Source organism: Dreissena polymorpha, chromosome 9, assembly GCF_020536995.1.
Source record: "Dreissena polymorpha isolate Duluth1 chromosome 9, UMN_Dpol_1.0, whole genome shotgun sequence".
NCBI lineage: Eukaryota > Metazoa > Mollusca > Bivalvia > Myida > Dreissenidae > Dreissena > Dreissena polymorpha.
This window is the reverse complement of record NC_068363.1, coordinates 23,932,159-23,958,891: the sequence shown is the minus strand read 5'-3', so window position 1 is coordinate 23,958,891 and position 26,733 is coordinate 23,932,159. Positions and strand designations below refer to the sequence as shown.

Below are 26,733 nucleotides of genomic sequence, written 5' to 3'. Positions count from 1 at the left end.
GAGGTCACGAGAGGCACGTACTAAAAGGCGGATGAAAGAGCGGATGATATAGCGTATATAGTAAAGAGCGGATGATATAGACAAAGAAGGATTATCGGAAAGAGCGGATGATATGAACATAGAAGGAAACAGCGGATGATATATACAAAGAAGGAATCTGCGGATGATATATACAAAGAAGGGATTTGCTGATCTATAAATAATTATTAAATCTGCGGACATTATGAATCAGCGGATAATATATACAAATAAGGAAAAGAAAAACATTATTATATTAAAATGAATAGAGTTTATGAAAAGAAAAACATTATTATATTAAAATAAATAGAGTTTATGAATAACATTTTTATGGCACAACTTGAACAAATTACAACTTAAATAGACACAATATTATTATTAGAATATGAAAATGTATAAACGCCACTTTATATAAAAAAAATAATTAAGAATTTCTTTAAACTTAAAATAATTAATAAATCTGCGGATAATATATACAAAGAACGAAATTGCCAAAAAATCTGAAAAGAGCGGATAATATAGACAAAGAAGGATTATCGGAAAGAGCGGATGATATGAACAAAGAAGGAAACAGCGGATGATATATACAAAGAAGGAATCTGCGGATGATATATACAAAGAAGGGATTTGCTGATATATAAATAATTATTAAATCTGCGGACATTATGAATCAGCGGATAATATATACAAATAAGGAAAAGAAAAACATTATTATATTAAAATGAATAGAGTTTATGAAAAGAAAAACATTATTATATTAAAATAAATAGAGTTTATGAATAACATTTTTATGGCACAACTCGAACAAATTACAACTTAAATAGACACAATATTATTATTAGAATATGAAAATGTATAAACGCCACTTTATCTAAAAAAAATAATTAAGAATTTCTTTAAACTTAAAATAATTAATAAATCTGCGGATAATATATACAAAGAACGAAAATGCCAAAAAATCTGAAAAGAGCGGATAATATAGACAAAGAAGGATTATCGTAAAGAGCGGATGATATGAACAAAGAAGGAAACAGCGGATGATATATACAAATGATATGAACAAATAAGGAAACTGCGGACATAATAAACAAAGACGGCAATATACCATAGAACACTGAATGGTGTGACTGGCTAACACGAATTAGTATTTAAAATATGTTTGGCTATGATGCAATGAAAAAGGATGATAAGATTATTATTTGTTTGTAAAACCAAGTTTTATTGCACATCCAATTTTAATAGCATTCATTACTTTATTGATAATAAACTCATCAGTAATGTTAGATTTATGAAATGAATTACTTTTTTATCCACAAAAGCAACATAATATATATATATATGTGTGCCTTGGGTTAATTTTATGTTTTCCGAAGTATAGATGAAATCATTGTGTGATAAGAGTCATTTATGAAGGAAGGAAAAAAAAATAATAATATATCTGCACCGTTATTGTCTTTTTTCTGAAAACAAGTAAACAACAACTGGTAAGACTCCCTATTGTTATCATTAATACGCACCCTTAGTGTCCTTATTGAAGCTATTTAGCGCATTATCGATTATCGATTGCTTCTAGTACACAAGAAATTGGCATGTTATTTTAAACTAATTGTTGATAAGCTGATAATAATCTTGATAACAAGTCACCCAGATTATTAAAGCGTAGCATAACGGTTTTTACCAATATATGATTGAGATACATAAACATTAAACTTAACAAATTTCGAAGGAAATATTTTCTAATGACATCTTCACTAATTGCACATGCAAGTAAAAATACATAAACGCAGTATGTATTATGTGCAGCAAATATGAATATGTTAATTTCATGAATTAAAAATTGTCAGTTTTACCTTTAATTTTCATTAACAATTTTATGATTAAAGCCGCATGTCACACCTTAAACAAACTGTAAAGATTGTCAGTAAGTTGTACCGTTTAAGTTCCATTAACAAGTATATGATCAAAGCCACAGGTCACACCTTTAACAAACTGTAACTATCGTCAGTCAATTGTACCTTTAATTTACATTAACACGTATATGATCAAAGCCTCGTGTCACACCTTTTACCTTTCAGAGAACCTAGGGAGTGCCATCAGTGCAGTGAAGCGTGTGGTACACCCGACTGTACCATCAGTATTGATAAAGCAGGATTCGCCGGATTCTACGTCGCCTGTGTCGGGACAACGTAAGCTTGTTGCAGTGAAGCGTGTGGTACACCCGGCTGTACCATTTGCGAAGAACGAAGCAGTACGCATACAGATGACCGAGGGTCCTTCAACACCTCCTCCATCACCTCCATGTCGAACATATGCTGAAACTTGGACAACCGTTAAGTTCTCTGCTAGCCGGAAGTCGGGGCGCGTCGAGTATCGGAAGTCAAACAATCCTTGTTTGCCTTGTTGTCGACACGACGATTGAGCTTCACGCATCTGCACTGCAATAGAGAATAGGGTAGTGTACGAAAGCGTCCGTGACCTGCCATCTGCACCTTATCTGGGCGGAAAGTTTCACCCGAAGTCTCCGGGGTCGGGGCAGCGAAAGTCGCAGGGGTCGGGACATCGGAAGTCGCCGTTGTCGGAAAAGCGGAAGTCGCCGGTGTCGGGGAAGCTGAAGTCGCCAGTGTCGGGATATCGTAAGTCGCCGGGGTCGGGACATCGGAAGTCGCCGTTGTCGGAAAAGCGGAAGTCGCCGGTGTCGGGGAGGCTAAAGTCGCCAGTGTCGGAATATCGTAAGTCTCCGGTGTCGGGACAGGGGAAGTCGCCAGTGTCGGGGAAGCTGAAGTCGCCGGTGTCGGGACCGCGGAAGTCGCCTGAAGAGCGGATGTCATCGCCGGATTCTACGTCGCCTGTGTCGGGACAACGTAAGCTTGTTGGGGGTGGGACTGACGTTCCGTTATTTTCGACTACTGATCGTCCAATTTCATACGGGGAGGCATCGTGCATACTAGAATCCAAATTACCAGACAGTACAACACAGGAACCACCTTTTAAACCCAAAGCCGGATGTGTATTCTTATTTAGTGACTCTGGATTATTAAACCAACGGGGCGATTGGAGAGCAGACGGCTACATTTGGAAACAAAACGGTAGGGTACAATATAATTTTGAAGGTAAAGTTATTCAGAGGATATTTTTTAAAATAAAGAACAAAGGCGTTGTAAGTGACAAATTTCAAAAGCACGTATTCCAATATTTAAATGAAGATTACAATGGTAAAACAGTAATTGTATATTATGGTGATGACAGTCAATATCAAGCACTACCCCATGGTAATAGGAAGCGAAACAACCGAATACATAGGCGAACAAAACCATCTGTAATGAGTCAAATGAAAAATTCCGTCATTAACAATGAAAATCCGAAACACATTTTGGAAAAAATAAGATCTGAGCTATCGCCAGAGACGAAATTGCAGGGTGTTAGCGCCCCGAGAAATTTAAAACAACTTCAAAATTTAAATATAAACGTACAGAACAAAAACAAACTCTCTCACGACTCAATGTATTCGTTGCATTTATTGGTTTCGCAACTAAACGGTTATGTTTTAAGCATAAAAACGACGCCTGATTTGGAAATAATCGTAGGAAATAAAGAATTATTAGACGAAGTAAAAAAACTAATTCAAATAAAAAACTCCCATGTAGAACTTTTTTGCGATACAACGTTTAATCTTGGTGACTTTTATGTGTCTACAATCGCAATTCAGCACCAAATGTTTAAAGAAACGCCTGTGCTACCTATCGCTTTTATGATTCACGAACGAAAGTTGCAAAGTTGCCACGAAAGCTTCGTTGATATTTTAAAACAACAAATACCAAATTTAGATTCAAAACATGTAACGATTGTAACAGACCGAGAGCAGGCAATAGTAGGTGCATTTGAAACAAAATTAGAAAACGCAAAAGTCGTGAACTGCTGGATTCACATACTCAATGACGTGAAATTTTGGGTTTTAAAACACGGCGGTACAATCGACGATAGAAAGGTGTATGAGGCAAATATCCGAACTTTATTGCAATGTGAGAACCGAACAATGTTTGATGAAACTTTAGATGAGCTAAAAATAAACTGGAGCGAAGCGTTTCTGAAATATTTTGATGACTGTATTTTATCTGGAATTGTAAACTATTCAGCACGTTGGATTCTGTTAGAAAGAGATATATATAATCCGTATTCCGGAATTACAAATAATGTAAGTGAAAGTCTCAATGCCATGTTAAAAAGATTAATTGATTACAAGGAAAAGGCAATCGACCAAATAGTTCTGTACTTGTACTACATGCAGGGCAATATGTTATCAGAACTAATTCGTGCGTTCTGTGATGAAAGTGAGTGGACGTTAAAATCGAATTGCTTGTACGCGAAATTAGATCCTGACACTGTTATACTTCCTAAAAATGTCTGTCATCCTGATAAAATGATTGATTTGATTAAAGGTGAATTAAATAGTATTTTAGGCAACGCCGAGATCTCTAATGTTGAAAATGATGACAAAATTAAAAAAGAGAATCAACATAAAAAATGTACTACTCAAAAATCGCTAGCAATTAAAGTAATTGAAGAAAATAACATAGTTTTAGTGCCGCAAATGGGGGCATTTATGGTACAGGGATCAAACGGTACCAAGTATTCCGTTACACTGTTTCCAAAAGAATCGTGCACGTGTCCATCGACTAGTAGGTGTTATCATATAATTTCAGCGATGATGGCAATCGGTATGCCACAACCGGATGACAAAAAAGTTTACAATTTAACACAACTTAGGCGAAACTGTCGTACCAAAATAAATAAAAAATGCGGTACTAAAAGGGGAAGAAAGGGTGATAACGATATTCAAGTCAATGCGGCTCCGGATTCTATAATAAAAAATAGTTCAAAAAAAGACATGCTAACGTCCTCCATTACACCTAATAATGCCGAAAAACAAACCGTTAATGTTCGTAGATCGTTATTCGAGGCCTCAACGCCTAAATCAGTCATTAAAACGCCTTATTCCACAAGTGGAAATAAAAGAAAACGTGAGTTATCCCCTACAGAAGACCCATGTAAATTTAATAAAATACCGGACCTGTCAATTATACACGAAATAAATGAATGCATTGAAAATGATGTTAAACTAGCAAATGATGATAAACAATTTTTACCAGTTCAAGAAAAACCTCTTACACAGATAGAATCGATTAACACATGTATTGATATCTGCGACCGTCTCGAAAGCATTCCACCTAAAATCATTTTATGGTGGAACGAAAACCTCAAATTAAACGTAAATGACAAAAATGACATTACAAACAACGAAAAACTACATTCTCAGCATATGGAGGCAGTCAATAAGCTTTTAAGAAATCAATTCGGTAATGATATTGGCGGCCTTCAATTACCCGAGAAGGTCCCACAATTTGACAAGACAACAAAAAAATGGGAAACGCATATTCCCTTAAAACCAATTAATAAAAACCTGTCGTGTCAGATCCATCACACATAACGATCATTGGGTAACATCTTTCGAACACAAAAATAAAATTTATTTACTTGACAGTTTAGGCAATACAAGACCCGATGATAAGATCATTCCTGATGGTCTGAAAATACAATTGGCGCAAATTTATGGTGAAGGCGAAGACAAAATTAATATCATAGTTCCGTCAGTGCAAAAACAAGATAATTCCGTCGATTGTGGGCTTTATGCAATAGCGCACGCAACATCTTTGTGTTTTAGGAAAAAACCTTGTTTTGATTTGATATTTAATTCCTTAAAGTTAAGAGAACATCTTTTGTCTTGTTTAGATTCCGAACTTATGATTGAATTTCCAACAACACAAGCAATGTGTTCATGCACCATCGGACATTTCTAATGTTGATGTGCAATTTGTTTGCCCAAATTGCAAAATTTAATAATTTCAATATATAAAAAAATATATAAAAACATAATACGGGATAAATAGCAATGTATGACTCATATTTTTTGTATTATATGTTATGTATTTATATTGTGTAACATATATTTAATTACACTTTTTTATTATAAAGTATTTTTATTATTTTTATTATATGTATTTATATTATGTACCATATATATATAATTACACTTTCCGGCCAAAATACCGGTGTATGTCCTGTTTTATTTTATTAAATATGTAATTACTTTCTATTATAATTATCTAATTTTTGCATCATGTAATAACTTCTATTATATAAAAACATAATACGGGATAAATAGCAATGTATGACTCACTTTTTTATTATATGTATTTATATTATGTACCATATATTTAATTACACTTTCCGGCCAAAATACCGGTGTATGTCCTGTTTTTTTTATATATAATTACTTTCTATTATAATTATCTAATTTTTGGCAACATGTAATAACTTCTATTATATAAAAACATAATACGGGATAAATAGCAATGTATGACTCATTTTTTATTATATGTATTTATATTATGTACCATATATTTAATTACACTTTCCTGCCTGTTTTTTTTAAATATATAATTACTTTCTATTATAATTATCAAATTTGGAATTGAGAATAACATACTCATTGACAGACAAGCTCATATGCAGGTTTATTTCATTACAAACAGCTTCAAAATTAAATTTATTGTTTATATAAGTGACGATTTCGGCCTATTTTTTTTCAAAATTTGGCTCTTACAAGAGGTGGCCTCCACGTGGCAAGAGCTGGGCAACATATTCATTTTGTTGGCAAACTACCTCATGTATATTTAGAGAGAAATTGAATAGTATTCTGCTTTTTGATAAAAAAATTAAGTCAATATCTAACGAAGTTATTATTTACTAAATACATATATATTCAGTCGCCTAAAAATACTATTGTGCTTTATATTTAAACTTAAATAACTTAATATTTACTTTCAAATATTTATTTATATAATTAATTAATATTAATTAATTATTATTATTAATTAATTAATTAATAATTATTTAATAATTATTTATATATCCGCAAATCCGCTCTTTTCCTTATTTGTATATATTATCCGCTGATTCATAATGTCCGCAGATTTAATAATTATTTATATAATTAATTATTATTAATTAATTATTATTATTAATTAATTAATTTATTATTATTTAATAATTATTTATATATACGCAAATCCCTTCTTTGTATATATCATCCGCTCTTTACTATATACGCTATATCATCCGCTGTTTCCTTCTTTGTTCATATCATCCGCTCTTTCCGATAATCCTTCTTTGTCTATATCATCCGCTCTTTACTATATACGCTATATCATCCGCTCTTTCATCCGCCTTTTAGCACGACCCGTCACGAGAATAATGGATACCACGATGTTAGAACTTCCACGGTGTTGGAATACTCGACGATACCAATCTTAAATAACAAACAGGGTTTAAAGTTGACACACACACAATAGGTTGACAGGTCGGTCGCGTTAGTGAAGACCGTTGAAACAATTTTTTTTCAGCGCATGTGTGTTTAAACCTGGAAGAAACACAGCGAGCTAAACATAAACGGAATTAGAATGCTAAGCTATTAATTGTAATGCCTAACTATTTAGCTATCAGGAAAATTACACTTTGTTCGAATTAAGTGCTGTGACTTACAATCTTGTATTTAGTTCACATATGACAGTGCTTTAACCTAGTCACGCACTACTCGAGGCCACTCGTGCTTTGGAGCATGCGCAAGTGAGACAGGCCGAAATCACATGACGATGGAAATCACATGCGCGATATCACGTGATGTAAACAGAGAAAACTTAACCGGTTGAACAAGTTGCGGTAATTAAATAGGACTCACTCAGTCTAATTGACATTTATACGGATCTAGCAATGAAGATTTTGGTAATTCTCGTGTTTGTGTTGAACGCATTTCATATCTCGGAATCAGTTCTAGGTATGTATTTTACGAGTTTGGTGCATTGCCTAGTGAAAATTCTAACGTTTATTCGGACAGTCATTATTCGGACATAAGTGTTAATTAGTTAACGATGTCTGCAGTATTTTTTCGTTGCAGAACGTTAAATTATTATATACTGAAGTGAATAAAACAAACTTATTGTCAGTAAGATAAAGGCGTGTGTTGGCTTTCATGTTTTAAAAAGGGTCAGTTAAACTTTGTTAGTTTACAGAATTTTGTCATACATGAATTAATACCAGATTTTGCAGGACTCAAAATGAAAAACTTAAAATTAATTCTTACCAGACAAAAACCTAATACACAAAACAGTTTAAACTGCCGTTTTGTTACATTGATAAGCAAAGTCTGGTACTAGTTGCTTCTGACAACTCTGAGCCAAAGTATTCAAAAATGTACAGCCTAATTGTGACCAAAAGAGTCTTGTAGCTGGGGTAGTCTGTATAAAGGTACTTCCAGAGCCTGTGATATTTTTTGCTATGGCGGCTCTGGGAGTACAAAAGCGTACGAAAGAATAGCAAAGAAAATTAAAGCAATTATTTCTTGCTTTAGTGGTGCCATTTGCATGAGTTTGCACTTTAGACTGTGGTAGATCTTGGTAGATATTTGGGTGAAGCGAATATTTTCTACACATACATATGGTTATTTGCCAAATTACGCAAATGTTATGGTCCATTGCCCTCAGGCATGTGTCTTCCATATTTTATGACTTTAATCTGTTTGTAAAAATCCATGATCAAAGTGTCACAAGATAAGTGAATACAGTGCCGAAATGTGGTAAAAGAGTGTTGTAAAATATGTTATCCAAAAATTAAGAGTCATTAATGATAGCCAAAAACATACATGTCCGAAAATTCAGAATCACAAAGATAATTTTTTGGCAAAAAATGGGGTGTCCGAAAATTAAGAGTAATAACGATAACTGTTTTCTGCTGAGATTCAAAGTAAAAATTGCTATATGCAACCAGCATTAAACAAGAACAGCCTTAATTGAGAGTAGCTCCCCGTCAGCTCAGGTTTTTTGCTGTTTACTGCACATCAGTACCTTAGGGATGGGAGTGAAGCCTTAAATACTGGAAACTAGTAAGAAAGACCTTTAATTTAATTTGATTTTGAGGGACTTCAAACACATCAAAATGGGTATCTGCGCGGGGAAGGCTTAATTGGAACTTCTGTAATTCAAGGAACAAGATTCTGGAAGTTCCGACAGCTTGTAGAGCATCACAGGCGCCAGCGGGCAGACCAAGTGATTGCGGAGAGGTACAGGAAGAATGGCTACAGGTCCAGTCCAACACAGACGTTCTTCTTGGAACAGCCTCTAGACCATTTCAATGCCATGTTCAAGGTTTGAGCTGTCCCTTGTGTTCAATGCCATGTCTAAGGTTTGAGCTGTCCCTTGTGTCCAATGCAATGTCCAAGGTTTGAGCTGTCTCTTGTGTTCAATGCCATGTCTAAGGTTTGAGCTGTCCCTTGTGTTCAATGCCATGTCTAAGGTTTGAGCTGTCCCTTGTGTTCAATGCCATGTCTAAGGTTTGAGCTGTCCCTTGTGTTCAATGCCATGTCTAAGGTTTGAGCTGTCCCTTGTGTTTGATGCCATGTCTAAGGTTTGAGCAGTCCCTTGTGTTCGATGCCATGTCTAGGGTTTGAGCTCTCCCATGTGTTCAATGCCATGTCTAAGGTTTGAGCTGCCCCTTGTGTTCAATGCCATGGCTAAGGTTTGAGCTGTCCCTTGTGTTCAATGCCATGTCTAATGTTTGAGCTGTCCTTTGTGTTCAATGCCATGTCTAATGTTTGAGCTGCCCCTTGTGTTCAATGCCGTGTCTAAGGTTTGAGCTGTCCCTTGTGTTCAATGCCATGTCTAAGGTTTGAGCTGTCCCTTGTGTTGATTTTTTTTTTTAAATCAGATGAGAAAATCGGTTAAGGTTTTTCATTACTTTATTTAGAAAGGAGGGTGCAATTTATACTGGAATCACCAAGGATGTCTTTTTTATCATGGGCTCAACCGTGTTGATAATGTTTGTCTTCACTTTTCAAAGAACAATGTGCATGGTTCCTTATGAAACTAAGTTGTTTATGTTCAATTTTAATCATTCTACATTGAAAATGCAAACAGTTATACCCTTTTTTTCAACTTAAATTTTCCATTAAAATATCTTGCTTCATATTACAATTGACAGCCTTATGTTTCGTTGTGATATGCTTAATTTAATGTGATATGCATAATTTTACAATATCTACACATTATGATGTTATTCAAAAATGATATGACATGATTTGCTCAATACCTTGTTTTATGTGTTTGATTTGTGTCAGTGATGTGCAACATTCCCGGTGATATTTGGTATTCATAGAACAATGTGACATGCATCATTCGTGGTGATGTGGTATAACTAATAAATGATTTGCGAATTGCAAATGCTTATTTTATAAATTTACTCAACTTGACACGTTGTTTTTTTCGGATGAAGTCAGTAATTGGTTACTAAACACAGATGGATAAACATATGCATAACATTTAAGGTATTGTTGTCTAAAAACACTATCACATGAACAAATACAAACAAAGCGAAACTCATCTTCAATATCTCTGCTATTGAAACATAATCAGTATCTTTCATTGCATGGAATTGTGTTGCATTCTATGCATTTGTGCAATGTGATAAGCATTTTTGCAATTTGATATGCATCATTCCATGTTATAAGTGTAATGCAATGTGATATGCAACTTTTTATGTAATATGCATCATTCCATGTGATAAGTGTCATGCAATGTGATGTGCAACTTTTTATGAAATATATGCATTATAACATGTGAGATATGAGTGGTAAATGCCATGTGGTGAATGCATACTTCAGGAACTCGGTAAGACATACAAGCAGCGCTACTACGTGAATGCAGAGTTCTGGTTTGGACAGGAGAGTCCTGTGTTTCTGTTCATTGGAGGGGAGGGAACTCTAACAGCTAGAGACGTAGAGGCTGGTAGGTTACATTTGTAAGGAATCTTTAAAGGCATTTTGCGTCATATTTTAGTATTTACAAAAAAATGTATATATTTTCACAACTATACTTTTGTTCCAGGGGTGACTATACTTGTACATGCAAATTGATTTTTATGAAAATCAAACAATTTCATGAGGGAATGATTTTCTTTGAAAGAAGTGTCTTATGATTACTGGTATAATGTCTCAATTTTATTTTATTTACATCTAAAAAGTATATGACTATAATTTAAATATTTTTTATGTCCCCTACTATAGTAGTGGGGGACATATTGTTTTTGCCCTGTCTGTTGGTCTGTTGGTTTGTTTGCGCCAACTTTAACATTTGCAATAACTTTTGCAATATTGAAGATAGCAATTTGATATTTGGCATGCTTATGTATCTCATGGAGCTGCACATTTTGAGTGGTGAAAGGTCAAGGTCATCCTTCAAGGTCAAAGGTCAAATATATGTGGTCAAAATCGCTCATTTAATGTACACTTTTGCAATATTTCAATATTCAAGATAGCAACTTGATATTTGGCATGCTCATGGAGCTGCACATTTTGAGTGGTGAAAGGTCGAGGTCAAGGTCATCCTTCAAGGTCAAAGGTCAAATATATGGGTCAAAATCGCTCATTTAATGTACACTTTTGCAATATTTCAATATTCAAGATAGCAACTTGATATTTGGCATGCATGTGTATCTCATGGAGCTGCACATTTTGAGTGGTGAAAGGTCAAAGTCAAGGTCATCCTTTAAGGTCAGAGGTCAAATATATGTGGCCAAAATCGCTCATTTAATGAGTACTTTTGCAATATTGAAGATAGCAACTTGATATTTGGCATGCACGTGTATCTCATGGAGCTGCACATTTTGAGTGGTGAAAGGTCAAGGTCATCCTTCAAGGTCAAATATATGGGTCAAAATTGCTCATGTAATGTCACTTCTGCAATATTGAAGCTTGCAATTTTATATTTGACATGCATGTGTATCTCATGGAGCTGCACATTTTGAGTGGTGAAGGGTCAAGGTCAAGGTCATCCTCCAAGGTCAAACGTCATATACGGGGACATAGTGTTTCACAAACACATCTTGTTTTATTATAATTTGATTTATTATTAACATGTATATTAAAGTTAGACATTTCCAGTGAAATAATTCCCATTTCCGAAATTGCATTTTTTTCCAAAACGGTCAGGAAAATGCCTGATTCAAATTTATTGACAACGTTTAAAATTTGGTAGATAGAGTCCATTAGAAAAGTTAACTTCATAATCGCAGGTCCCCTGTTTTGTCACTATATTATGGTGATTATTTTGTATTGCAACTTTAAGGAATATAAAATATGAGTCACAATATCAATAACCAAGGTATAACAAAGTGACAAACAAAGGAAGCAGGATTATGAAATTGACTGCTCTCTGTGCCTAGGTGAAATGTATGAGCTGGGCAGACAACACAAGGCCCTGCTGGTGGGGGTAGAGCACAGATTCTATGGAGCAAGCTTGAATGATGACGGACTTCAGTTGGAGGAGTTGGAGTACCTCTCCAGTCAACAGGCGTATGTACCCTCAGTGCTCCAGCTAGGCCTTAATGGAATGGCCTTCCCATCTGAAGCCCCGTCCTGCCCTTCCGAGCCCCTGCCCTTTTATTTATTAAAAAAAATATTTAAAAATTGCGACATATAATTATTTATAAATGTCTTATTATGCCCCCCTTCGAAGAAGAGGGGGTATATTGCTTTGCTCATGTTGGTCTGTCGGTCGGTCGGTCGGTCTGTCTGTCGGTCCGTCCACCAGGTGGTTGTCAGACGATAACACAAGAACGCTTGGGCCTAGGATCATGAAACTTCATAGGTACATTGATCATGACTCGCAGATGGCCTCTATTGATTTTGTGGTCACTAGGTCAAAGGTCAAGGTCACGGTGACCCGAAATAGTTAAATGGTTTTTGAATGATAACTCAAGAACACATACGCCTAGGATCATGAAACTTCATGGGTAGATTGATCATGACTTGCAGATGACCCCTTTTGATTTTGAGTTCACTAGGTCAAAGGTCAAGGTCACGGTGACCCGAAATAGTAAAATGGTTTCCGGATGATAACTCAAGAACGCATACGCCTAGGATCATGAAACTTCATGGGTAGATTGATCATGACCCCTATTGATGACCCCTATTGATTTTGAGGTCACTAGGTCAAAGGTGAAGGTCACGGTGACCCGAAATAGTAAAATGGTTTTCGGATGATATCTCAAGAACGCATATGCCTAGGATCATGAAACTTCATCGGTAGATTGATCATGACTTGTTTTATTAATTTACTTATCATTGTAGAAATTGTATTTGCTTAGTTTAATAATAATGGAAATATATTATAACAATTATTAATAATATAAAAAATAATATGCAACAGGGAGCATTCCATATACGACTGCGCGCTCGAAAGTGCCCTTTTGACAAAATACTGCATGCTCTAAAGTGCCCCATTGACAAAATAGCCCCCCCCTGCCTTTTTCAAATCCTAGCTGGAGCACAATAACCTAATAATACCGGTAGTATGAAATAATCTCTAGGTATGTATTTGTTAGCTCTTCAGCAACAATTAAATGTTGATGATGTAACACTTGACATGCTATTGTATTCCATATCTATAGACTTAGTCACTTACATACAGAACATTGATAATTGTTCATATCTATAAACTCACCCTTTCAGTGAAAACGGACGTTAAACCTTGTACCAGTCATCCATTCTTTGGCGTCCATATGTCTTAAGATTATGAGGACTCACTTTAACCAAATTGAGGATTTATTTTAATATGATTCTTCCGGATGAAGTGCTGGTTGTAAACAATTTTAGTTTATTTAGTAAACATTACAACATTGGTCTGTTGTATTTCGGTATTTTTGGTTATGTGGTTGAATTGTATTTCACACTGTTTTGTCCTACTTTTCCAGTCTAGCTGATCTGGCGACATTTGTCCGGTACATCCGCACCAAGTATGGTATCCCGGATTCCACTCAGTGGATCTGTTTTGGTGGGAGCTATCCGGGGGCACTGTCTGCTTGGTTCAGACTCAAGGTAGGTCTGCTGAGTTGAGCTTAGAAAATCAACAATATTCATGATACTAAGCCCTGCACATGATACTGGGCCCTGCACATGATACTGGGCCCTGCACATGATACAAAGATGAGTTTTGATTTTCCACTCAGCTGAACACTTGGATTGTTGGTCAGCTAGCTCACAATCTTATGTCTCAGGATATCTTGCAATATTGATATATTCTTGCTTTAATTCAAGGTTAAATCAGACACTAATCTCAAAACAACATCTGAGAACACCAAGTTGAGTATGATTATGAACCTGATCCCAAAAATTGATAAAATATCAAAGTTGAGTAAGAATAGACAATCCCAAAATCGACAAATTGACAGCCGTCATATTGGCTTTCACATGACCTGCTGATCCTGACGGTACTGAAGAATTTGGCAGATTACAGTGTAATCATAGTGTACACCCGCTTTATTCCATTAAACAGTACTTAATGACTTCGCAAAGTAGGATTGAAAACAATTGAAACATACACCAAGTGTCGATTTGTTAAACATCGTTAATCAATATGAGTTGAATAAGAAATATACACAATAGATTTATAAAATATGTGTCTCTGCAACAATATTCAGTGACAACACGTATTATTAAAGACCAAGTTTGCTTTTTTAAGCATGACTTTCAGTAATGCCGTTGTATTTTAATGATTTCTTTATGAAATAAAATTATTCAATGAAAATTTATAGAAATATATAAAGTCTGAAGTAAACGTTGTGATCTTAGCGTGTATTATTGTCCCCTACCGGTTTCACCGGAGGGGAATTATGGTTTGCGCTCTGTGTGTCCGTCTGTCTGTCTGTCTGTGTGTGAGTCTGTCTGTCACACTTTTCTGGATCCTGCGATAACTTTAAAAGTTCTTAATATTTTTTCATGAAACTTGAAACATGGATAGATGGCAATATGGACATTATGCACGTCATTTCATTTTGTTCCTACGTAAAAAATTATGGTTGCTATGGCAACAAATAGACTAGAAATACTGCTGAAAATGGTGGTTTTCTGGATCCTGCGATAACTTTAAAAGTATTTAATATTTTTTCATGAAACTTGCAACATGGATAGATGGCAATATGGACATTATGCACGTCATTTCATTTTGTTCCTACGTAAAAAATTATGGTTGCTATGGCAACAAATAGACTAGAAATACTGCTGAAAATGGTGGTTTTCTGGATCCTGCGATAACTTTAAAAGTATTTAATATTTTTTCATGAAACTTGCAACATGGATAGATGGCAATATGGACATTATGCACGTCATTTCATTTTGTTCCTACGTCAAAAATTGTGGTTGCTATGGCAACCCAAATAAAAATACGAATATGGTGGAATTTCTGACAACGGTGGAGCCGGTAGGGGACCATATTGCTTGACAATAGCCTTGTTTCTTATAAAATGCCGTACTTATATAATTCCGGAGATACTCAATTAGAAACTGTGTAAGATTGAAGACCGAGGCCGACTTTTTTATTGAATAGTACATATTTTTGTTTTTCTAAACATTCTCCATTTCGTTATTACTGTACGGATGATTAATTTCAGTAAGATAAAGGTCTTGACAAAAAACATCAGCGATAAAGGGGTGAAAGAATCCCCTCAATGGGAGGTGATGTCCCAAGTATGGATTAAAAGAGTTTATGGGTATGCCCGTGACACCACATGCCTGCACATGTGTAGATACCGTTATTAAGATAACATATCACATGTCACCTTTAAATAACATGTTAAATGACAATCAAGACCTTATTCTTGCCAGGGACCTTTACAAATAGGTCCCTGTTCATGATGAGTTTTATTACTCTTAAATGAATGCAGATGAACCTTATTTCTACGTAATAACTGATCTTAAAAAAACACGAACTATTATTTGATTATCAGATCGATAACAGAAACGATTTAAATCTTCAAATATATTCGATAAAATCGTGTCACCTTCTTGTTTTGTTCAGGGACCTATACACACATATATGTCCTTGTTCTTTTTCTTCAGTACCGTTTTGGAGGCGCGCGTGAGTATTCAGGGGCGGTAATCCGGGAGTTATCAATTTCTGGGACTGTCTATATTATGTATGTTTGTGATACAAGGCCGTAGGCTTGCGGTCTTGAGCTTAGATTTACTACTTGAACAAAACTTATTTCACTGTGAAATGAAATCAAAATGATTAAAATTATTTGCTGTCCCTAAAGAAAAAAAATCACTGTGAAATGGTATCAAAATGATTTAAATTATTTTGTGTGCCTTAAAAGAATTTACAGTGAAATTATAGCAAAATAATTTAAATTATTTGGTGTCCCTAACAAAATACACAGTGAAATGACATCAAAATAATTAACATTATTTGCTCTCCTGATTTCAGTACCCCCATCTGGTGGCTGGCGCTGTAGCAAGCTCAGCCCCTGTGCGCGCAATCACAAACTTCGAGGGATACAATGATGTGGTTGCCGCAAGTCTGTCCAGTGAACTTGTGGGAGGCTCTAAGGGGGTGAGTTTATAGATATGAAAGTAAATCAATGTTCTGTTTTGTAAGGGGGTTAATTTATAGATCTTATTTGATAATGTTTTGTAATATAAGGGGGGTAGTTTATAGATAGTGCCAACGATTAAAAATTACACTGCCAGACAAGAAGATGTATTCCCGTTAACAGGCCCATGGTCAAGTATATTATGAGCAATATTTAACCTTTTTAAACATAATGCTCTGGTATTCGTGTTTATGCCTCCGGCAGGGTGGCATATAGCAGTTGAACTGTCCGTCAGTCTGTCAATCTGTCCATTCGTCCGAAAACTTTAACATTGCCAATAACTTTTGCAATATTGAAGATAGCAACTTGATATTCGGCATGCATGTGTATGTCATGGAGCTGCATATTTTGAGTGGTGAAAGGTCAAGGTCATCCTTCAAGGTCAAAGGTCAAATATATTGCTTCAAAGCCGCGCAGTAGAAGGCATTGTGTTTCTGACAAACACATCTCTTGTTTTTAGCTCGGCTGTTTTCGGAGAAAACCCAAGGTATTGTCATAGCCTCCTTGTCGTCTGCCTTCGCCGTCTGGGCGTCATGCTAAAACCTTTACATTGGCTCTAACATCATAGTGCTTCCACCTACACTTTTGAAACTTCATATGTACATGCACCTTGATGACTTTTACATGCCACACCCAATTTTGGGTCGTTAGGTCAAAGGTCAAGGTCACTGTGACCTCTAATATAAAACTTAAACTATGCCTCTAACATCACAGTGCTTCCACCTACAACTTTGAAACTTATTATGTACATGCACCTTGATGACTTCTACACCCCACACCCATATTTGGGTCACTAGGTCAAAGGTCAAGGTCACTGTGACCTTTAAAAAAAAAAATTCTGACAAGCTTTAGCAGCCGAGCGTGGCACCCGTTGTACGATGCTCTTGTTATATTTGGATGCCAATTTCTTTAAACATTATTTTGTTATAAAAGCAGTTAACATGTATACCTGGTGTACCAGATGTAGCTTTGTTTTAAAAGCTTGTTGCTTGCAGGCAAGTAGAATGTTGTTATCAATGTTCATACCCTTGTATAAATGATTTAAGTGGGTAAGTTGATTCTTATGTATGTGACATTATTTTTGAAATGGAAGATCTGTGTACTTTTCCATCAGACGACAAATTCACAAAATTGTCTAAGTTTGAGGTTAAAACTGATAGTATTTTTTGTAATTATTTTTAATACGAAAAGTCCCAAACAAGATAATGATGTTTGTAAATTTCATATTTAACATTGCTTTGGCTTAACATATCTCCAGAACATTATTTGTTGTTATTTTCTGCTAAGATTTCTTAGCTACAAGTCATTTACATTTGTCGTTGTCTGTTTTTATTCCAGTGTTTAGAGACCGTAAGAGCCGCATTTCGGCAGATTGACGATATGATCTTATACACGCTGTACGACCAATTGCAGGAGGACTTCCAGTCATGTAACAAGATCTCAATGCAGTAATTATTATTTTATTTAAGTCTCACTCTGGAAAAATGGGGTTTAATGCATATAAAATAGGGTTTAATGCATATAAAATGGGGTTTAATGCATATAAAATGGGGTTTAATGCATATAAAATGGGGTTTAATGCATATAAAATGGGGTTTAATGCATATAAAATGGGGTTTAATGCATATAAAATGGGGTAATAAGCTTATAAGGTTGGCGTAGCACAGTGATATGGTGTGGTGTCCCTAGTGTGACAAGGAGGTTGGCGTAGCACAGCGGTATGGTGTGGTGTCCCTAGCGTAGCACAGTGATATGGTGTGGTGTCCCTAGCGTAGCACAGTGATATGGTGTGGTGTCCCTAGCGTAGCACAGTGATATGGTGTGGTGTCCCTAGCGTAGCACAGTGATATGGTGTGGTGTCCCTAGCGTAGCACAGTGATATGGTGTGGTGTCCCTAGCGTAGCACAGTGATATGGTGTGGTGTCCCTAGCGTAGCACAGTGATATGGTGTGGTGTCCCTAGCGTAGCACAGTGATATGGTGTGGTGTCCCTAGCGTAGCACAGTGATATGGTGTGGTGTCCCTAGCGTAGCACAGTGATATGGTGTGGTGTCCCTAGCGTAGCACAGTGATATGGTGTGGTGTCCCTAGTGTGACAAGGAGGTTGGCGTAGCACAGCGGTATGGTGTGGTGTCCCTAGTGTGACAAGGAGGTTGGCGTAGCACAGCGGTATGGTGTGGTGTCCCTAGTGTGACAAGGAGGTTGGCGTAGCACAGCGGTATGGTGTGGTGTCCCTAGTGTGACAAGGAGGTTGGCGTAGCACAGCGGTATGGTGTGGTGTCCCTAGTGTGACAAGGAGGTTGGCGTAGCACAGCGGTATGGTGTGGTGTCCCTAGTGTGACAAGGAGGTTGGCGTAGCACAGCGGTATGGTGTGGTGTCCCTAGCGTAGCACAGTGATATGGTGTGGTGTCCCTAGCGTAGCACAGTGATATGGTGTGGTGTCCCTAGCGTAGCACAGTGATATGGTGTGGTGTCCCTAGCGTAGCACAGTGATATGGTGTGGTGTCCCTAGCGTAGCACAGTGATATGGTGTGGTGTCCCTAGCGTAGCACAGTGATATGGTGTGGTGTCCCTAGCGTAGCACAGTGATATGGTGTGGTGTCCCTAGCGTAGCACAGTGATATGGTGTGGTGTCCCTAGCGTAGCACAGTGATATGGTGTGGTGTCCCTAGCGTAGCACAGTGATATGGTGTGGTGTCCCTAGCGTAGCACAGTGATATGGTGTGGTGTCCCTAGCGTAGCACAGTGATATGGTGTGGTGTCCCTAGTGTAGCACAGTGATATGGTGTGGTGTCCCTAGTGTAGCACAGTGATATGGTGTGGTGTCCCTAGTGTAGCACAGTGATATGGTGTGGTGTCCCTAGCGTAGCACAGTGATATGGTGTGGTGTCCCTAGCGTAGCACAGTGATATGGTGTGGTGTCCCTAGCGTAGCACAGTGATATGGTGTGGTGTCCCTAGTGTAGCACAGTGATATGGTGTGGTGTCCCTAGCGTAGCACAGTGATATGGTGTGGTGTCCCTAGCGTAGCACAGTGATATGGTGTGGTGTCCCTAGTGTAGCACAGTGATATGGTGTGGTGTCCCTAGCGTAGCACAGTGATATGGTGTGGTGTCCCTAGTGTAGCACAGTGATATGGTGTGGTGTCCCTAGTGTAGCACAGTGATATGGTGTGGTGTCCCTAGCGTAGCACAGTGATATGGTGTGGTGTCCCTAGCGTAGCACAGTGATATGGTGTGGTGTCCCTAGTGTAGCACAGTGATATGGTGTGGTGTCCCTAGCGTAGCACAGTGATATGGTGTGGTGTCCCTAGTGTAGCACAGTGATATGGTGTGGTGTCCCTAGCGTAGCACAGTGATATGGTGTGGTGTCCCTAGCGTAGCACAGTGATATGGTGTGGTGTCCCTAGCGTAGCACAGTGATATGGTGTGGTGTCCCTAGTGTGACAAGGAGGTTGGCGTAGCACAGTGATATGGTGTGGTGTCCCTAGCGTAGCACAGTGATATGGTGTGGTGTCCCTAGTGTAGCACAGTGATATGGTGTGGTGTCCCTAGCGTAGCACAGTGATATGGTGTGGTGTCCCTAGTGTAGCACAGTGATATGGTGTGGTGTCCCTAGTGTAGCACAGTGATATGGTGTGGTGTCCCTAGCGTAGCACAGTGATATGGTGTGGTGTCCCTAGCGTAGCACAGTGATATGGTGTGGTGTCCCTAGCGTAGCACAGCGGTATGGTGTGGTGTCCCTAGTGTGACAAGGAGGTTGGCGTAGCACAGTGGTATGGTGTGGTGTCCCTAGCGTAGCACAGTGATATGGTGTGGTGTCCCTAGTGTAGCACAGTGATATGGTGTGGTGTCCCTAGCGTAGCACAGTGATATGGTGTGGTGTCCCTAGTGTAGCACAGCGGTATGGTGTGGTGTCCCTAGTGTAGCACAGCGGTATGGTGTGGTGTCCCTAGCGTAGCACAGTGATATGGTGTGGTGTCCCTAGTGTGACAAGGAGGTTGGCGTAGCACAGTGATATGGTGTGGTGTCCCTAGTGTAGCACAGCGGTATGGTGTGGTGTCCCTAGTGTAGCACAGCGGTATGGTGTGGTGTCCCTAGTGTAGCACAGTGATATGGTGTGGTGTCCCTAGCGTAGCACAGTGATATGGTGTGGTGTCCCTAGTGTAGCACAGTGATATGGTGTGGTGTCCCTAGCGTAGCACAGCGGTATGGTGTGGTGTCCCTAGTGTAGCACAGCGGTATGGTGTGGTGTCCCTAGTGTAGCACAGTGATATGGTGTGGTGTCCCTAGCGTAGCACAGTGATATGGTGTGGTGTCCCTAGCGTAGCACAGCGGTATGGTGTGGTGTCCCTAGCGTAGCACAGCGGTATGGTGTGGTGTCCCTAGCGTAGCACAGCGGTATGGTGTGGTGTCCCTAGCGTAGCACAGTGATATGGTGTGGTGTCCCTAGCGTAGCACAGTGATATGGTGTGGTGTCCCTAGCGTAGCACAGTGGTATGGTGTGGTGTCCCTAGTGTAGCACAGTGATATGGTGTGGTGTCCCTAGTGTAGCACAGTGATATGGTGTGGTGTCCCTAGTGTAGCACAGTGATATGGTGTGGTGTCCCTAGTGTAGCACAGTGGTATGGTGTGGTGTCCCTAGTGTAGCACAGTGATATGGTGTGGTGTCCCTAGCGTAGCACAGTGATATGGTGTGGTGTCCCTAGTGTAGCACAGTGATATGGTGTGGTGTCCCTAGTGTGACAAGGAGGTTGGCGTAGCACAGTGATATGGTGTGGTGTCCCTAGCGTAGCACAGTGATATGGTGTGGTGTCCCTAGCGTAGCACAGTGGTATGGTGTGGTGTCCCTAGTGTAGCACAGTGATATGGTGTGGTGTCCCTAGTGTAGCACAGTGATATGGTGTGGTGTCCCTAGTGTAGCACAGTGATATGGTGTGGTGTCCCTAGTGTAGCACAGTGGTATGGTGTGGTGTCCCTAGTGTAGCACAGTGATATGGTGTGGTGTCCCTAGTGTAGCACAGTGATATGGTGTGGTGTCCCTAGTGTAGCACAGTGATATGGTGTGGTGTCCCTAGTGTAGCACAGTGATATGGTGTGGTGTCCCTAGTGTAGCACAGTGATATGGTGTGGTGTCCCTAGTGTAGCACAGTGGTATGGTGTGGTGTCCCTAGTGTAGCACAGTGATATGGTGTGGTGTCCCTAGCGTAGCACAGTGATATGGTGTGGTGTCCCTAGCGTAGCACAGTGATATGGTGTGGTGTCCCTAGTGTGACAAGGAGGTTGGCGTAGCACAGTGATATGGTGTGGTGTCCCTAGTGTGACAAGGAGGTTGGCGTAGCACAGCGGTATGGTGTGGTGTCCCTAGCGTAGCACAGTGATATGGTGTGGTGTCCCTAGCGTAGCACAGTGATATGGTGTGGTGTCCCTAGTGTAGCACAGTGGTATGGTGTGGTGTCCCTAGTGTAGCACAGCGGTATGGTGTGGTGTCCCTAGTGTAGCACAGTGATATGGTGTGGTGTCCCTAGTGTGACAAGGAGGTTGGCGTAGCACAGTGATATGGTGTGGTGTCCCTAGTATAGCACAGTGATATGGTGTGGTGTCCCTAGTGTAGCACAGTGATATGGTGTGGTGTCCCTAGTGTAGCACAGTGATATGGTGTGGTGTCCCTAGTGTAGCACAGTGATATGGTGTGGTGTCCCTAGTGTAGCACAGTGATATGGTGTGGTGTCCCTAGTGTAGCACAGCGGTATGGTGTGGTGTCCCTAGTGTAGCACAGTGATATGGTGTGGTGTCCCTAGTGTAGCACAGTGATATGGTGTGGTGTCCCTAGTGTAGCACAGTGATATGGTGTGGTGTCCCTAGTGTAGCACAGTGGTATGGTGTGGTGTCCCTAGTGTAGCACAGTGATATGGTGTGGTGTCCCTAGTGTAGCACAGCGGTATGGTGTGGTGTCCCTAGTGTAGCACAGTGATATGGTGTGGTGTCCCTAGCGTAGCACAGCGGTATGGTGTGGTGTCCCTAGCGTAGCACAGTGATATGGTGTGGTGTCCCTAGTGTAGCACAGTGATATGGTGTGGTGTCCCTAGTGTAGCACAGTGATATGGTGTGGTGTCCCTAGTGTAGCACAGTGATATGGTGTGGTGTCCCTAGTGTAGCACAGTGATATGGTGTGGTGTCCCTAGTGTAGCACAGTGATATGGTGTGGTGTCCCTAGTGTAGCACAGTGGTATGGTGTGGTGTCCCTAGTGTAGCACAGTGATATGGTGTGGTGTCCCTAGCGTAGCACAGTTATATGGTGTGGTGTCCCTAGTGTAGCACAGTGATATGGTGTGGTGTCCCTAGCGTAGCACAGTGGTATGGTGTGGTGTCCCTAGTGTAGCACAGCGGTATGGTGTGGTGTCCCTAGTGTAGCACAGCGGTATGGTGTGGTGTCCCTAGTGTAGCACAGCGGTATGGTGTGGTGTCCCTAGTGTAGCACAGTGGTATGGTGTGGTGTCCCTAGTGTGACAAGGAGGTTGGCGTAGCACAGTGATATGGTGTGGTGTCCCTAGCGTAGCACAGTGATATGGTGTGGTGTCCCTAGTGTAGCACAGCGGTATGGTGTGGTGTCCCTAGTGTAGCACAGCGGTATGGTGTGGTGTCCCTAGTGTAGCACAGCGGTATGGTGTGGTGTCCCTAGTGTAGCACAGTGGTATGGTGTGGTGTCCCTAGTGTAGCACAGTGGTATGGTGTGGTGTCCCTAGTGTAGCACAGTGGTATGGTGTGGTGTCCCTAGTGTAGCACAGTGGTATGGTGTGGTGTCCCTAGTGTAGCACAGCGGTATGGTGTGGTGTCCCTAGTGTAGCACAGTGATATGGTGTGGTGTCCCTAGTGTAGCACAGTGATATGGTGTGGTGTCCCTAGTGTAGCACAGTGATATGGTGTGGTGTCCCTAGTGTAGCACAGTGATATGGTGTGGTGTCCCTAGTGTAGCACAGTGATATGGTGTGGTGTCCCTAGTGTAGCACAGTGGTATGGTGTGGTGTCCCTAGTGTAGCACAGTGATATGGTGTGGTGTCCCTAGTGTAGCACAGTGATATGGTGTGGTGTCCCTAGTGTAGCACAGTGATATGGTGTGGTGTCCCTAGTGTAGCACAGTGGTATGGTGTGGTGTCCCTAGTGTAGCACAGTGATATGGTGTGGTGTCCCTAGTGTAGCACAGTGATATGGTGTGGTGTCCCTAGTGTAGCACAGTGATATGGTGTGGTGTCCCTAGTGTAGCACAGTGATATGGTGTGGTGTCCCTAGTGTAGCACAGTGGTATGGTGTGGTGTCCCTAGTGTAGCACAGTGATATGGTGTGGTGTCCCTAGCGTAGCACAGTGATATGGTGTGGTGTCCCTAGTGTAGCACAGTGATATGGTGTGGTGTCCCTAGTGTAGCACAGTGGTATGGTGTGGTGTCCCTAGTGTAGCACAGTGATATGGTGTGGTGTCCCTAGTGTAGCACAGTGATATGGTGTGGTGTCCCTAGTGTAGCACAGTGATATGGTGTGGTGTCCCTAGTGTAGCACAGTGATATGGTGTGGTGTCCCTAGTGTAGCACAGTGGTATGGTGTGGTGTCCCTAGTGTAGCACAGTGATATGGTGTGGTGTCCCTAGTGTAGCACAGTGATATGGTGTGGTGTCCCTAGTGTAGCACAGTGATATGGTGTGGTGTCCCTAGTGTAGCACAGTGGTATGGTGTGGTGTCCCTAGTGTAGCACAGTGATATGGTGTGGTGTCCCTAGTGTAGCACAGTGATATGGTGTGGTGTCCCTAGTGTAGCACAGTGGTATGGTGTGGTGTCCCTAGTGTAGCACAGTGATATGGTGTGGTGTCCCTAGTGTAGCACAGTGATATGGTGTGGTGTCCCTAGTGTAGCACAGCGGTATGGTGTGGTGTCCCTAGTGTAGCACAGTGATATGGTGTGGTGTCCCTAGTGTAGCACAGTGGTATGGTGTGGTGTCCCTAGTGTAGCACAGCGGTATGGTGTGGTGTCCCTAGTGTAGCACAGTGGTATGGTGTGGTGTCCCTAGCGTAGCACAGCGGTATGGTGTGGTGTCCCTAGTGTAGCACAGTGGTATGGTGTGGTGTCCCTAGTGTAGCACAGCGGTATGGTGTGGTGTCCCTAGTGTAGCACAGTGATATGGTGTGGTGTCCCTAGTGTAGCACAGCGGTATGGTGTGGTGTCCCTAGTGTAGCACAGTGATATGGTGTGGTGTCCCTAGTGTAGCACAGTGGTATGGTGTGGTGTCCCTAGTGTAGCACAGTGATATGGTGTGGTGTCCCTAGTGTAGCACAGTGATATGGTGTGGTGTCCCTAGTGTAGCACAGCGGTATGGTGTGGTGTCCCTAGTGTAGCACAGTGGTATGGTGTGGTGTCCCTAGCGTAGCACAGTGATATGGTGTGGTGTCCCTAGTGTAGCACAGTGATATGGTGTGGTGTCCCTAGTGTAGCACAGTGATATGGTGTGGTGTCCCTAGTGTAGCACAGTGGTATGGTGTGGTGTCCCTAGTGTAGCACAGTGATATGGTGTGGTGTCCCTAGTGTAGCACAGCGGTATGGTGTGGTGTCCCTAGTGTAGCACAGTGATATGGTGTGGTGTCCCTAGTGTAGCACAGTGATATGGTGTGGTGTCCCTAGTGTAGCACAGCGGTATGGTGTGGTGTCCCTAGTGTAACACAGTGGTATGGTGTGGTGTCCCTAGTGTAGCACAGTGATATGGTGTGGTGTCCCTAGTGTAGCACAGTGATATGGTGTGGTGTCCCTAGTGTAACACAGTGGTATGGTGTGGTGTCCCTAGTGTAGCACAGCGGTATGGTGTGGTGTCCCTAGTGTAGCACAGTGATATGGTGTGGTGTCCCTAGTGTAGCACAGCGGTATGGTGTGGTGTCCCTAGTGTAGCACAGTGATATGGTGTGGTGTCCCTAGTGTAGCACAGTGGTATGGTGTGGTGTCCCTAGTGTAGCACAGTGATATGGTGTGGTGTCCCTAGTGTAGCACAGTGATATGGTGTGGTGTCCCTAGTGTAGCACAGCGGTATGGTGTGGTGTCCCTAGTGTAGCACAGTGGTATGGTGTGGTGTCCCTAGCGTAGCACAGTGATATGGTGTGGTGTCCCTAGTGTAGCACAGTGATATGGTGTGGTGTCCCTAGTGTAGCACAGTGATATGGTGTGGTGTCCCTAGTGTAGCACAGTGGTATGGTGTGGTGTCCCTAGTGTAGCACAGTGATATGGTGTGGTGTCCCTAGTGTAGCACAGCGGTATGGTGTGGTGTCCCTAGTGTAGCACAGTGATATGGTGTGGTGTCCCTAGTGTAGCACAGTGATATGGTGTGGTGTCCCTAGTGTAGCACAGCGGTATGGTGTGGTGTCCCTAGTGTAACACAGTGGTATGGTGTGGTGTCCCTAGTGTAGCACAGTGATATGGTGTGGTGTCCCTAGTGTAGCACAGTGATATGGTGTGGTGTCCCTAGTGTAGCACAGTGATATGGTGTGGTGTCCCTAGTGTAGCACAGCGGTATGGTGTGGTGTCCCTAGTGTAGCACAGTGATATGGTGTGGTGTCCCTAGTGTAGCACAGTGATATGGTGTGGTGTCCCTAGTGTAGCACAGTGATATGGTGTGGTGTCCCTAGTGTAGCACAGTGATATGGTGTGGTGTCCCTAGTGTAGCACAGTGATATGGTGTGGTGTCCCTAGTGTAGCACAGTGGTATGGTGTGGTGTCCCTAGTGTAGCACAGTGATATGGTGTGGTGTCCCTAGTGTAGCACAGTGATATGGTGTGGTGTCCCTAGTGTAGCACAGTGATATGGTGTGGTGTCCCTAGCGTAGCACAGTGATATGGTGTGGTGTCCCTAGTGTAGCACAGTGGTATGGTGTGGTGTCCCTAGCGTAGCACAGTGATATGGTGTGGTGTCCCTAGTGTAGCACAGTGGTATGGTGTGGTGTCCCTAGCGTAGCACAGTGATATGGTGTGGTGTCCCTAGTGTAGCACAGTGATATGGTGTGGTGTCCCTAGTGTAGCACAGTGATATGGTGTGGTGTCCCTAGTGTGACACAGTGATATGGTGTGGTGTCCCTAGTGTAGCACAGTGGTATGGTGTGGTGTCCCTAGTGTAGCACAGTGATATGGTGTGGTGTCCCTAGCGTAGCACAGTGAT

The 26,733-nt window shown here is 40.8% G+C and overlaps 2 protein-coding genes across 2 annotated transcripts in view; one reads left to right on the top strand and one right to left on the bottom strand.

Annotated features, from left to right (window-relative positions):
- Window positions 1–2,526: 2,526 nt before the first annotated feature.
- LOC127845916 (small proline-rich protein 3-like) lies at window positions 2,527–2,961 on the bottom strand. The gene has a single exon (XM_052377094.1). It carries the CDS (start codon window positions 2,959–2,961, stop codon window positions 2,527–2,529), a length of 435 nt encoding a protein of 144 aa, XP_052233054.1.
- A 4,380-nt stretch (window positions 2,962–7,341) lies between these two features.
- LOC127845422 (thymus-specific serine protease-like) overlaps window positions 7,342–26,733 on the top strand; it is a 34,567-nt gene continuing 15,175 nt past the window's right edge. Inside the window, exons 1-7 of the mRNA XM_052376323.1 lie at window positions 7,342–7,909; window positions 9,115–9,275; window positions 10,787–10,910; window positions 12,346–12,475; window positions 13,876–13,999; window positions 16,386–16,511; window positions 17,890–17,999. Coding sequence (XP_052232283.1) covers window positions 7,846–7,909; window positions 9,115–9,275; window positions 10,787–10,910; window positions 12,346–12,475; window positions 13,876–13,999; window positions 16,386–16,511; window positions 17,890–17,999 — 839 coding nt within the window. The 5' untranslated portion in view covers window positions 7,342–7,845. The remainder of the gene's footprint in view (window positions 7,910–9,114; window positions 9,276–10,786; window positions 10,911–12,345; window positions 12,476–13,875; window positions 14,000–16,385; window positions 16,512–17,889; window positions 18,000–26,733) is intronic.

Coding starts and splice junctions, on each gene's coding strand:
- LOC127845916 (XM_052377094.1), bottom strand. CDS start 2,961: ATGCACGATGCCTCCCCGTATGAAATTGGACGATCAGTAGTCGAAAAT.